Consider the following 14601-nt stretch of genomic DNA (forward strand, 5'->3'; position numbering starts at 1 on the left):
TGCTCTCCATGCCACTAGAGTCAAGCTATCCTGGCTGATGCGGACTGAAAGTCTGAAACCGGTCCTTGGATGCTTGTTTCCAGTCCAGGGAGGACCTGGCCTGGCAGTTCGGGCTGGACTGTTCCCATTGGGAGCAGGGTCAAAACTGATTTGCATATGGCTGGGTCCAAAAGTGGAATGGCATGGTGAGCAAAAGAACAATGGATTTAGGTCCAGATCTCTGTATTGGGGTGAATGTATGACATTGTTCTCATTCTGTCCAATAATTGTTCTTTTTGCATTTGTCACCCCGAGTGGGACGGGTACGCCCAGACATGGTCCTCTGCTCTCCATGCAACTGGGGTCAAGCTATCCTGGATGATGAGAATTGAAAATCCGAAACTGGTCCCAGGATGCTTGTTTCCAGTCCAGGGAGGACCTGGCTTGGCAGTTCGTGCTGGACTATTCCCATTGGGTGCAGGCTCAAGACAGATTTCCATATGGCTGGGTCCAAACTGGAATGTCATGGTGAGCAAAAAAAACATGGATTTAGGCCCAGATCGCTGTATTGGGGTGAATATATGACATTGTCCTGCATTCTGTTCATCAATTGTTATTTTTTCAAAGTTTTGAATACCTCTAAAGTGACCCAAATTACCCAATCACTATCTTGTATTTATAATAAAAGTCATTATACCCACGGAATCTATTTCTAAATTTGATGTATCTGCCTCCTCACTATGTTGGTCATGTTCCACTTCCGTGTTCCACACAATCCATTAACAATTCATAATGTTTCCTTGGATCTAGTAACCAGATTTTTACATTTGTTCTCCTAAATGCTTGTTATTAGATATTGTATTGCTCTTGCTTTTAAAGTTATACTCTCCTGTTGTAAAGATGCTTCTAAGTTATCTGAGTTGATATTTGGGAATTTTACCTGTGAGGAACATACAATACCTACATCTTCCCTCTCATTTATTTTCCTTGTCTCTTCATATTTTCTCTCTCTCTCTCTTGCTTCTTTCTTTTTCTAGTTTATTTTCATCTTTTTTTATATTAAAAGTATTCTCCTTTCTTATTTCATAGTTGTAGTTGTCCTTTCCATGTTTTACATCCGATTTTATAACCATTACATTGCAAATGTTACTCATTTGTATAGTATTCTTGGTTTATATATCTTCAATAAAAACTACTTAACAAATACAAAAAAAGAAAGTCTGTCTTTGTTGTGTTGTATAAAAAAGAAGCATTTTCCCTCACATGCATAGATTGATCACAATGGCGTCCAGTTCAACATCCCGAAGCCAGAGGACTCTCGCACTTCAATACTGATCGCAATGTTGGCTTTTGTGCGAGGGACGTCTTGGCAACGCCATGGTAAGCACTTTAAGAATCAAATACACAGTTTCACGCTTTAATGATCGCTATTAGAAAATAAAACACTTTCTGCTCCCGTTTCACAAGAAAGCGAACCAAAATGTAGAAATGGGGGCACTCACCTTCTGTTGTCTTGGTGCCTCCGAGGACTATTGCAGAAAGGCCCACAGAGGACGAGAGCATCCAGATGCAGACATTAATGATCTTGGCCTTGAGGGGGGTGCGGAAGTCCAGCGCCTTCACCGGGTGACACACGGCAATATACCGGTCCACGCTCATCATGGTTAACGTGAATATACTAGTGAACATATTATAATAGTCGATCGAAATGACTATTTTACAGAGCACGTTCCCGAACGGCCACGAGTTCATCAGGTATTCGGTGCTTTGAAATGGCATTGTCGTGGTAACCAAAGCGTCCGCCATTGCCAAATTAAAAATATAGATGTTTGTTGCCGTCTTCATCTTTGTATACCTAAAGAGATCAGCAAACAAACTGTCATGGTCTTCAGCCTTTAATAACGAATCCAAAATTAAATATATTATCCAACATCAAAATTGCTACTGCTTAGCACCACGTTTCTTTCCTATATTAGTGAGCATGTTTACTTTTTTTTTCATGACGTAGCCTGGATTTACTAGAACGTGCATTTTCTTAATTTTCTTTAATCGTGGGTGAAAACGCATATTATGAAACAAAAGCGGCTGCACATTTAAACCCCCCAGAAAATGAAACCCCATCTGTGTAATTAGATTGAGCTAAGGAAACATGCTAGTATTCTTTTGGGATGGCACAATAAGTAGCAATACAACAATTCATCACGTCCTAAACAGACAGTAATTATGTCCCCGTGCAGCCAGAAAACATGTTAATTTAAAATGGCTACTAGAGTCTGTGCTATTTAGTGTCACATATTTTTTCTCTTGTACCTCCGCTCGAATCTAAATCGCTTTTAGGAGAAAAACAACACAGTTCATGATAGGCATAAATCTTTTATAGCGTTATGAATATGTAAAAATACATATGTCGGAATTTCAGTACTGCATCAATAGGTACATCACCGCGGGCCACAGATGGCCTCGTTCATACTCTCGCATTTAATTGCATTGCTTGAATTGTGAAACCTCGAACATGAATACCACCGCTGATTTAAATAATGCGAGGCTAATGGGTTTAGTGTGAGAGAGTATTACAACACATTAGATATTTGAAGGAGGCGGATTTTCCCACCTGCGAGCAGAACATGTGAATTTGGCCTGTCGTTTTCTGCGGGATAAAGCACGGCTTCTCTCAAAAGGTCTATTTCATTTGCCTACGTGGGGCTTCGGGGTATATAAAGGGAGGTGAATTTTGTTGTTTGTCGTTTCCATGGCAGCCTGTCTGTGAGGAGGGAAAGGCAGCAAACACCCAGGGGGCATGAGCAAAAGGGTCTGAAGAACTGTGCTTTTTTAATGCATAAAATAAAAGTATGCTTGCGCAAAGGTGCAATAAGCGCACAAATGAATACATGAAGAAAGGGTTTCATTTAGATCGCATAGGTGACCCTCTCAATTATCACTGGGTGAGTGTCAAGCCCAGCCTTCACGGTAATGCCATTGACACAGGATAAGGTAATAGTGGCATGTTTTTAAATAGTACATCTTGCTGCCATTCTGCAGCTCTACGAGCTATAGATAAAACAAATTCTAATTGCCCAATAATATGGTACTCAAGTTGTCGGGATTCAACCTTATGACTTGAAATCCACTGCGCGTTTCAGTGGCGAGCATTCTGCCATTATGCTGGTATATATGCACTTTATTTAGGTGATACAAAAGCAGTAAAACACAAAGCAGTGGTTTAATATAGGTAATTAGGCGCCACTTAGAGAGTCTCACAGTTTGGTTTGGTGTAGGTATTATCTCTTACGGTGCTATAAGGCAGAAGGAATCACGTATCCTTCCAAAAGAGCATAAGCCTCTAACAAAAACAACTCCTTAGCACACGTATATCACAATACAGTTATGTTTAGGCGTTGCACACACGCGGATTATGAACGGGGGCACCAACGGATATTGACGTGACGGGTGAAAGCCAACTTGAACGAAGTACGAAGTGGAGCCCTTTGGACAAGATAAATTGAACTGTATAACGGAAGACCCCCGTAGACCCCCTATGCGGGTTGGAATTATCACCGCATACCAACTAAAAGGGAACAGATCTGGAAATAGCCTTGAAAAAGTCGTTGGGTTATACTCCCATTCACGACGAAACACGTGTCGGCTGTGTGGAGAACTTCCAGAACTCATGAATAAATATAATACGTGCACTAACCAAGAACTATGTATTGTGATTGTGTCAAAGGGGTGGCAACGCCTAAACATAACTGTATTGTGATATACGTGTGCTAAGGAGTTGTTTTTTGTGATACAAAAGCACACCACATATTTGAGAAGTGAACAAATGGGCGCAGCTTTTGCATGGGTGTGACAGTTTACCGGTTGTGATGCATGGAATATTCAGTGTGACTGAAGGTCAGAATTTGTTAGTAAGGCCTTTGTGCCTCATTGGCTGCTGTGCTTGAGTAGTGACTACGCGATCATGATTATATTGGGTAACAGTAGTAATTGCCATTTACACCTCGTAGGCACAACAAAACCTGTACTATAAACATTCTTCTATACTTTTTGTTACGACAGAATATACTATATGGAGCTTGATTTTGTGTGTTCTAACACAGCCACAAATGTTGAGTCAAAATCAATCAATAAAAGACTTTATTTCGGTTTTTGTACAAACCATAAAAGTACATATACAGTATTAAACAATTTAAAACACATTAATTGTAAACACATGTCAGATAAAGTGCCAAAGGTGCAGGAAAGTGCTATCTTCCGTACAATGGAATCAAAGAACTAAATAATTCATCACAGGGGACCATTACCGGTCCATACAAATTCTCAGCCTCACAGTCAATTTTAAAAATTCAGTAATTTGGAGAATACTGTCAATATGCAAAAGTTGTAAATACATTAATGACGGTCTGATCTGAGTAAAATTAAGTTTTTTTAAAAGGGTAACCAGATAGCGCTTGCGTGGGTATTCATAAAACCTACATAAAAATATAAAATGCAGCATATCCTGCGGAGACTTTCCGTCACAGCCGCAGGGTGCTGCAAATTTATTAAAAATATCAGTTTTTGGCCTAATCAGCAGATGATGAAAGAGATTTAACCTAAACCTTGCTAGCAGGAACTTTTCATGAGAGGTCAGTGAGCCCAACAAATACGCCTCTGTAGTTTCACACGTTTTCAGCATGACAAATTTTCTCACACTTTGTTTCTGGAGCTCCACACCTTCCCTCTGGGTCTTCCTGTCCATAAGAAAGGCCCGTTTAGTTAACTCCAGATCCCCTTTTACAATCTGACTTGGGTGTCCAAACAGATCCAGACGGCCAAGCCTGGCAAAGCTGGATTTCAGGTATTTTATCCATGGAGTGCCCATTGCCTTATCCTGAATCAAATAATCCCTCACTATCAGATGTGTCAGAGGTATATCCTGATTCAACCACAGTTTTAACCAATAGGTCAACGGGCGTAAGGAAAAAGTGTCACTTAGATATTGTATCCCTAGCTCTTCGTGTACTGCAAAATTTGACGTACCTGCAGGGACACACAGGAAGCGCTTCATGAAGATATTTTCAGCAATCTGTAGCTGCTCACCGGCAACATACCCCCAGATTTCACTACCATATATAGCAGTTGCCACTGATTTTGCATTATAAAGTTTCAACATGGCACTGGTAGGTTTTCTTCCCAGTTTCGATGCAAAGTTAAAAATCGAAGCATTAACACTGACCAGTTCCCCTTTCTTTTTTGAAAGATGAGGTCCCCGGTTAAGTTTAGTATCAAAAAGAACCCCAAGATACCTGAACGTTTTTGATATGGGGATTACTACTTCATCAATCTTAAATGAAAATTTCCTTCTTGGTTGTTGGCCAACTTGCATAACAAATGATTTCGAATTGTTGACCATGAGGTCTCTTTCCGTCATAAACAGTTTAAAAGCATTTAAGAGAGCCTGAAGACCCCTCTCAGTTCTAGAAATTAAAACTGCATCATCTATGTATAAAAGTACAGGAATTCCCTGCCTGCCGACTCTGGGGCAGTCAGCCGGTACATTCAGCAACACGCTATGTAGCTCATTAATATAAAAAATAAAAAGGAAGGGGGGCCAAGATACATCCTTGGTGAACACCCTTTCTAATGTAAAAGTTATTTGTTGTACTCAGATCTTGAGAATATCTCACATTTGCTCTAGTATTGCTATGTAGATCAACAAGAAAATTAACAATTCCACTATCTACACCCTTCACCCTCATGGACTGCCACAACTTTCCTCTGTTTACACAGTCGAAAGCTGAGGACAGGTCCATGAAGGCAAGGTGGATGGTACCCCTTTGAGCAACAGTGTACTTACTTAATATTAAAAAGAGGTTAAGGCACTGAGTTATTGTTGAACGGCAACTGCAGAAACCATACTGGGAGATGGACATGATGTTGTTTTCCATCGCCCAGTCGGAAAGTCTCTGCAGTAGGATTCTTCCTACTATTTTAACCATAGAGTCTATTAGTGAAATAGGTCTATAACAATGTGGGCTACCTTTGTCCCCCTTCTTGTAAACCGGGACAATAGTATAGACCCCCCATGATTGTGGACAACCATTTTTCACAGCAGCATTAAAAACAGACTCTAGTATTGGTGCCCAAAAATTTGGTTCAGACTTAAATAAGTCTGGAGGAATACCATCGGGACAGGGAGCTTTCCCGGCTGTTAGTCCTACAATACCCTCAGTAACCTCACCTCTATCAAAAATAATAATTTCACCATTATTGCAAGGGGCAGGGTTGGATGTTTCATCCATTGAGCAGCAATATAGTTGCTGAAAGTGTGCTTCCCACTCCTCCTTTGGTATGTAGCATTCCAAACCGTTACCCGGCTCCTGGGCCAGGAAAGGTTTCTTGATTACCGCCCAGAATCTGGAGCTACACCGTAAGATAGTGGAATCAAGGATCTCACTACATGCCTCTTCTCTTAGGGATTCCTTATGTTTGGCAATGGTAGATTTATATTCTTTTCGACACAGCTGAACTGTCGCCTTTATTCTTGGTTTTACCAGTGCCAACCTTAGATTTCTTGCTGCTTTAGAGCAATCGTGGTTAAACCATTTCATTCCCACATTCTCTAAATTGTTTGCTGGAGCCGACAGCAACTGGGAGACCTTGTCCGATAGACTTTGGAAGGCACTGAGGACCGTACTCGGCTGCGACCCTTCTTGAGTGCAAACCATAATTTCATCTGCACAAATGGCTTTAATATCTTTGTACACCAGATCTGGGCTGATCTTAGACCATCTAAGTCGGCGTCTCCCATCAGTTGTGCTCATCCTACCAGTGATATGGTTCGGTGCTTCTTTAGCTATCCATGGACCCCTCAGGTGAACAGTGACCGGGTTATGATCACTAAATTCACTTTCTTCGATAGTGAAAGAATCCACAAAGGACTTCATTGGGGATGTAAGTAATACATAATCAATGAAAGTTCCCCTCCCATGCACCTTAAAAGTCGGGGTCTCAAAACACTTGGTAGGATCCAACAATGCCATGGTCAGATCTAGATCATTCAATAGATCAATAAAGAGTTCCCCCTCTGTTGTGTGTTCCAAATGCAAACCCCCGAATCGTGCACAATGCAAATCTGAAATACATTTCAAAAGGGCGTCACCACAAGGGTGAACATTAAAATCACCCATGATCATAAGATTGTGGAAGTACAGGAAGAAAGTGGTCCGAGTTCAATTAGAAGTAGTATTGCAATTATTTTGTATTAGTGTGTATTAAAGAAACACCACATTTTGTAGTTCACCTTAAATATTCTTGACGTAATAAGAGTGGGGTATGCAGTATCAAGAAATCAATTGTATTTATTCCACATACAAGTTTATTCGTTATTTCAGACATCATAGAAATGTATCACATTATAACAGTTTATAACAGTTTATAACATGTTTATAGTCATAATAGTCTTGTCGCCAGCCTATGTTGTATTTATAGTGTCAGCGCTTAGGAGCCTATGCCTGACAGCGCCAAGGTGCCTGTTAAATACTGTGCGCCATTCATCTGGGGTGAAGGATGGTACCTCACAGCTAAGATATATTACTGTTGTGTTTTATCTTTCTGGGTAAAGGATAGTACCTTACAGCTAAGATATATTACTGATGTGTAGTATCTGTCTGGGTAGAGTATTGGCATGTACCGTGATTACTCTGGATCAAGTCCTGCCAGTTGGCATAATGAGTTGTTCAGCATTCCCGCTCAAAACCTCCCTCATTATAATATATTTCAGAAACGATTAGGAGCACAACCAGGCCTAGACGCGACGCAAGAACCTACCGTCTGCCATTTTCTATGTAGGTAATCTCCAAAATCAGTCTACATTGAAGTGTCTATCCACCACATAGACCACTAATACCAGTTAATGCTATGTTTTCCAGGCTCTCTCTTCTGTCCTGATGAAGACCCCAACATGAGGGATAATTAACCCTTTTACGCTTACCGGGTCGAAACGTAGACTACGCCTACTTTCTACACACCATAGAAAAAAAGAAAGATTGAATCTTACCTATGTGTGATGTATTGTGGGAACATTGTTATTACCCTAATTGTAAAGGCGTTATGATTTGAATGTGATGCAACATTGTCACACCACCTTTACCTTGTCCCTCACAAACCCTTCACTCCCCTTTCTCTTTGCACTGAGAGCACCTACAATGCAATGCTTTTATAATTATAATGATGAAATACAGTTGACCTTGAAGTAAATATATGCAGTTAGAGGTACAACGAATAAACTTGTATGTGGAATAAATACAATTGATTTCTTGATACTGCATACCACACTCTTATTACGTCAAGCATATTTAAGGTGAACTACAAAATGTGGTGTTTCTTTAATATACACTAATACAAAATAATTGCAAAACTACTTCTAATTGAACTCGGACCACTTTCTTCCTGTACTTACATATTGACCCAGGTCCATGAGTTTTGAGGGCTCACCCCTTTTTGAACTCCTACATAAGATTGTGGAGGCAAACCTGCATTGAGGTACTGATAAAGACATTCATTGCTGATATTTGACCCGAAGCTGAACATGGATTGACAGTGTTATAAAAATTGACCAAGCCGACCGTACAGTTATCTCCAGTTAAAATTAAACCAATGATTCCAGAATTGCTTGTTAAAACTCTACGTACTTTACAAGATAGTATAACAGAGATGAACGTGACCATTCCCCCCTTAGGTCTTCCCCTAGTTGTTGCTATTGCAGGGACATAGAATGCCTTATACCCTTCAAGGAAATGGTCACATTCAACTGACCTGGTCTCCTGCAAACAGATGATCTGATACTGCTTAATATACCTGATCCAATTGCAGTCCTCCATCTTTGCACCCAGTCCCGCAATGTTCCATGAGATTACATTGTTTTGACTCATTTTTACCTGTGTGATCTCCTTACATCCCACTTCAGCCAATCTCTCCTTTCCCTGTCTCTCGGATTCCTCACATCAGTCGCACGCTTCCAGACCAGAGAGTAAATCGAATCTATTCTGCGTTGCAACATTGAACCCATTCATACAATGGTTATCAACATTATACAGATATGTTACTTCAGGGGCCGGAGGCTGAATAGGAATAAATGGTCTAATTTTCCTAGGATTAGGAGGGGCTTTAATTAGGTGAGTGTAGAAATAACCAAGTGGGCGTACACATACACAGTTCACATTGTAAACTAAGGAGTCCGTTCTTAGTAAGATTGTTGCAACGTGTTGGGGATGCTTAAAGTTAACAATAATACAATCCCCACTAACTGTCTTTCTGGACGGGCCAAACCAATTCACCCTTCTCGTTGATAATATTTGATCAGAGTATGTGATTAGAAAGGCACATCTATTATTCAACCATGATATTGTTTTATTTTTTAGTGAATCATGGGATTCCTCATAGGGTTGAGCAGAGTGACAATCAATGGGCGAGACATTTGTTAGTACAGCCACATAAGGTGCACAGTCAGGAGGAAGATTAATGTAGCGACATTTCTTTACTTGTCTTATCTCCGGGTTACCCTCTGGATCTACTGTAGCCTGTTTATTCTGGCTGATTGGTGGGGTGGGATCAGGTGAGGCAATTTCGATTACAGTTGTTTGCTGACTAGTTTGCTGTGAGTTCACTCTAACAGTTTCCTGCCTCTCTCCAGCAGAACCCTTGTCCTCAGCCTTAGATCTTTCGGTCGAGGCTGAGGCCAAGTGTGTTGCTATCAAGCCACCTAATCTATTAACTTCTAGGGCCACAGTATCGAATTTAGATGTCAAGGGTTTCAACAGCTCTTCTATCTTTGCCTCTATCTTAGCTTCTATAGTGCGAATCAATAGGGCAAATTGCTCCAAATTTATGTTTGTACCAGCTACATTTTTATCTTCATGTAAATCAGTTCCAGTAGCAGAGCCATTAGGAACTAATTGGACTGTTTCTACTCTTTTTTTTACTATACTTCCCCCGCGTTTAATTTGTAACTTTCTACAAGTTCTCACTGGTCTGGGGGCAGGCGGTGGCTGCTCTATTGCCTCAATAGGTATAACAGGTATATCAGGTAAATCCTCATTCAACTCGACATGCACCTGCGCTTCAGCCGTTATGACAACCCTATCGCTCATATCATGAATATCAACCACAGCTGAATCCACCAGTGGGATAGGCATAACTTCATGTAAAACAAGATTGGTACCTCGGCCTAGCGAGGCCCTACGATCGTTATTAATTTGATTCACCATTTTTACCAAATAATTGTCCATTGTGCCCTACCCAGATGCAGTTTTATCAGTTTTGGATTTAGACATCGTCCATACTTGCATTTATACTTTGATACCAGTTAGGAAAACAAAACAAACTTCAGAAGCACTTTATCCTGATAACAGAGTTAAAAATCTCACTTAGGTATATAGGTCCTTTGATGCAGGGCCAAAGTCCGTGGCCCAGCCCAACCTCTTCCGGCCTCTGAGGGCCACAGAGGGCCCGCCCTTTGCCCAGGCTTAGCTCTTGCTGACCTTAGAGCACCTCCGGGGGCGGGACAGGGCGTGCGCGACTTCCTGTCACGAGGGCCTGAGGGCCTGTGGGGATGTAGACCAGTGGCTGTGGCGGCAGGAGGCTTGTGGGAACAACAGCGGAGCCAAGGGAAGGCTCGAGCGTCCTGCGGAGTCCTGCGGCGCTCCCCGCTATGCCCAGGTCTGTGTTCAAAGTGCCCCCCGAACTAATTGCAGCAGTGGTCCTTCCTTTCCTCGGTTACTTCCCAAAAGAAAAAAGTCCTTGTATATGCAATAGTACGTTATACGCCAATATTTAGCTGTAGTTTTTACCGAGTACTTCAAATCTTCTCAACATTCACGTTCTAACGCTGCTAAATTTGTAATTCTATATGGCTGCACACCGTGTGTTTATTTAATAAAAGCACCTCTCGAGCCTTACTGTTTGCAGCAAAACACTCCTTCGGCACCAGCTCCGGGCAATAATTCAGCTTCAAACACCTCCAAATGGCTGAAGGTGAGAAAATACCCCCAGCTCTTACTGTTTTGCCAGTTCCGGACAGAGAGTCGGCTTCAAGGAGCTGCAAATGGCCGCAGGTGAGCAGGTACACCCGGATAACGTTCGGCAGCCGCCGCGCCTCCGCTGGTCTCCTCGCCCTGCGATCTGCGTTTCCTCTAAGCCGCCATCGACGTGGACGCCGCGGGCAAAGGCAGTTTTCTCGGTTTTCTCTTTTCCCCCGCGTCCCGCATTCAGCTGCCAGCAGTTAGCAAAGCTACGGAAGTCGAAGCCGCTATTCGGCTCAAAGACCTTTGTGCCTCATTGGCTGCTGTGCTTGAGTAGTGACTACGCGATCATGATTATATTGGGTAACAGTAGTAATTGCCATTTACACCTCGTAGGCACAACAAAACCTGTACTATAAACATTCTTCTATACTTTTTGTTACGACAGAATATACTATATGGAGCTTGATTTTGTGTGTTCTAACACAGCCACAAATAGTGAGTCTTCAACAACAGTGCATTGTAAATGCAAACACTTATATCGTACATAGACCGTGTTTTTTTCCTCATTGTGATCCTTTTCTTGAACCACTCAGTAGCAGCCCGAGTTATCTATGGATTAATAGATATGCACATTTCAATAACTCCTAGCTTGCTCCCTTGCCTTAGGAGCTCCTGGGTTGCAGTACAACCTGGCGTATACTGGAGGTTCCCGGTGGGCTAGTTGGCCACCAGGAACCCCCAGTATGTAAGGGGACTTAATCCCCCAACTTAGAACACTCTACAGGGCGCGTTAGCACAGTGGTGAAGGTAGGGGGCGGGGCTTGAGGTGATCTGAGTGAAAACATGCCCTGAGGCGCGTTTTAAGTTGGGGAATTAATTTGTGTTCAATTCAGAGGTCCCCTAGGGCGCAACTAGTTCAACATGTATCTCCAGTAAGCGCCACGGAGCTGTGTTGCAGAGTGTTGTAAAAAGGGGGCATGGCCTTTGAACACCTCTCTGCAACACAGCTTCCTGGCGCATACTGGAGGTACCTGGTGGGCTAGTTGGCTCACAGGGGAACTCAGGATTGAAGAGGAATTAATTCCCCAATCTAGCTCACTACTATTCCTGAAAAGTAAATTTAACTGTACTTACCAGGAACTTGAATTTCCTTCCATAGAATATCATTGCCTGCTATAGAAAATATATATAAATTAAAAAAATATTAAATTTAAAAAACATATATTACGATTTAAATATTTTAAAAACAATTTTTTTCAATTCATATTAAAAATATGTAATGTAATTTAAAAAATAAAATATCTAAAAATACATAGTTTAAAATAATGTATTAAATTGGTATAAAAATATAACAATAATACATTTAATAATTATCATTTACAAAACCTTTGAAATTCACAGAAAAAACCATAGGTGTCATGAGTGATGTCACTGACCATGTCATGAGTGATGTAATATGTGATGTCATCAGCAGTGCATTGCGGGGGCGCGAGCTATAGTTAGCTGAACTAACTATAACGGGAGAATTTCAAAAGTTTTGTATGAGTGAAATGTCCAGCTAACTATAACATGTGTGAAACCTATGGTTTTTTCAATGAATTTGCAAGGTTTTTTAAATGCTAATTCCTAACTAGAACGTGTGTGAAACCTATGGTTTTTTCAGTGAATATATATATATATATATATATATATATATATATATATAAGCCCATTGCACTGTGATGAAATTATGGGTTTCAACCAACGAATCATTGGCAAGGGCCCCTCTTTTGTTTTCTCTATAAGGTTACAGATACTTTTCCGATTTTGTGTATATATGTTTATATATGGAGGTTCAGAATTAGGTATCTGTGTATATAGGGCTCTGCTACTATTTGTGGATGGACTAACATATCTCATCACATTCAATATGTTCTGGTGTTTGTGATCGTTTGTTTTATGTAACAGTGTTTCAGACAAATGTCTGTGTTAAGGGACTGTGGGTTTTGTCTCTCTTTTCGTAGTTTTAGTGCCCTAGGGTATTATTGTATATGTGTCTATTTGTATAGGAATTTCTTGATTCTTTTTTATATGTGTATAAAAAAAAATATATATATATATATATACATATATATATATATATTTATATATAATGTCATGTGGATGTTTATTTTTTTGTACTTGGTCTTCCGTACTTTGTATGTGGCTAGTTATGTAGTGTTCTATGTTGGTTTCAGCCCTGATGAAGTTCCCATATATGGAACGAAACACGTTGGCTGTTGTTCTGTTGTTTTAACCCAAAGAAGAATAAAACAGATTTGAAAATATCCTATTGGTTATTGTGACTTTATCCCTGGTGCTGAATCAATTTGTCTTCAACTCGTGTCTTTGGATTCCCAGTGGGACCCAACTGCAGCAGGTCTCAGAGGCTATTGGAACAGGACATTAATATTTTGAGGTGCTAAACGTATAGTCAGCTGCTGTTTCGATATGATTTGGTCAGCTTTCCTCACATATATTCATCCAAGAGGATGTAAATGATTACAGAACACTACCTGCGACTGTGAAACATTGCAGAATCCTCAAACTCTTTTGATAAAAATTCAGGAATTTAAAGAATATGTGAGGATTAGCGAAGTTGGAGGAAGACTGAATGAAACTATTACACAAAAAACTAAAAATGTAATGGTAGTCAAGACTGATACAGTGGAGTAGAGAAGAGAGACCAAGAAGATACTCAGGCCTGAGACTATAAAAGAATTTGATAATCCCTAGGCAAAAGGCTTTAGGGAACGTATATAGCCATAGTTACATTGTTAAGATTTGTAAACTAGCAAATACTGGTTTAGATTCAGATTAGACAAGGGCTTTATTTAAGAAAAGATTAGTATGTATTACGTTCTGAGGCGTAAGCAGCAGTGACAAGGATTGTACTCATAATTTCCTATACAGTGATGTCCTATGCATGTTAAAAATCAATATAGAATTAAAATACAAAGGCAAAGAACAAAGTTTATTAATAGTGACTTCATTAATGGATACAAGTGCTCAACCCACCTCCCTTCTTTGGAACAAACATTGAGTGAATCTATTAATTAAATTCTCATCTAAATACCTTTTTAAAATTTTGGTTTCTGACTCTGTGAGTCTATCTACATGACTACATGGTATTGGTGCATTAGGATCTAAATCAATCTTATATCGTACAAACATAGCTCCTCAGTGACAGTAGTATATTTACTTTCTTTTTCTTGACAACATAACACCATTTTCATAACAATATTCAAAGATATTCACACAAATAATTGTTTGGGGATATAGTCTATCCAATGAAGGACATCTTAAGGATTTTAGGGGACATGGTTCAAATACAATTAGGGGGCCCTGTTTGGAAGACCTTTGAATTTATTGACCCTTTTCACCTCTTTCACATCCTTTATGATCAGTTGACTGGCAACACCATCTTATAATAATTGGGGCCTGGACACAAACAATTCTGGGGGCCCCTAGTTTGACAAACTAGACTTAACAAGTACTGCAAATTGCACATGCTCAAGATACAATTCCACGTAATGAGTTTTGGATAAAGAAGAAGGATTGCAATTTGAAGAACCCATCGACTTACAGGAACTACAAT

The 14601-nt window shown here is 40.3% G+C and overlaps 1 protein-coding gene across 1 annotated transcript in view; it reads right to left on the reverse strand.

Annotated features, from left to right (window-relative positions):
* OPRK1 (opioid receptor kappa 1) overlaps positions 1–14601 on the reverse strand; it is a 228122-nt gene that overhangs the window by 126889 nt on the left and 86632 nt on the right. The window contains exon 3 of the mRNA XM_086966961.1: positions 1482–1834. Within this exon, the coding sequence (XP_086823087.1) occupies positions 1482–1834 (353 nt within the window). The remainder of the gene's footprint in view (positions 1–1481; positions 1835–14601) is intronic.

This window comes from Lissotriton vulgaris, chromosome 4_1 (assembly GCF_964263255.1).
Source record: "Lissotriton vulgaris chromosome 4_1, aLisVul1.2, whole genome shotgun sequence".
Classification (NCBI taxonomy): domain Eukaryota; kingdom Metazoa; phylum Chordata; class Amphibia; order Caudata; family Salamandridae; genus Lissotriton; species Lissotriton vulgaris.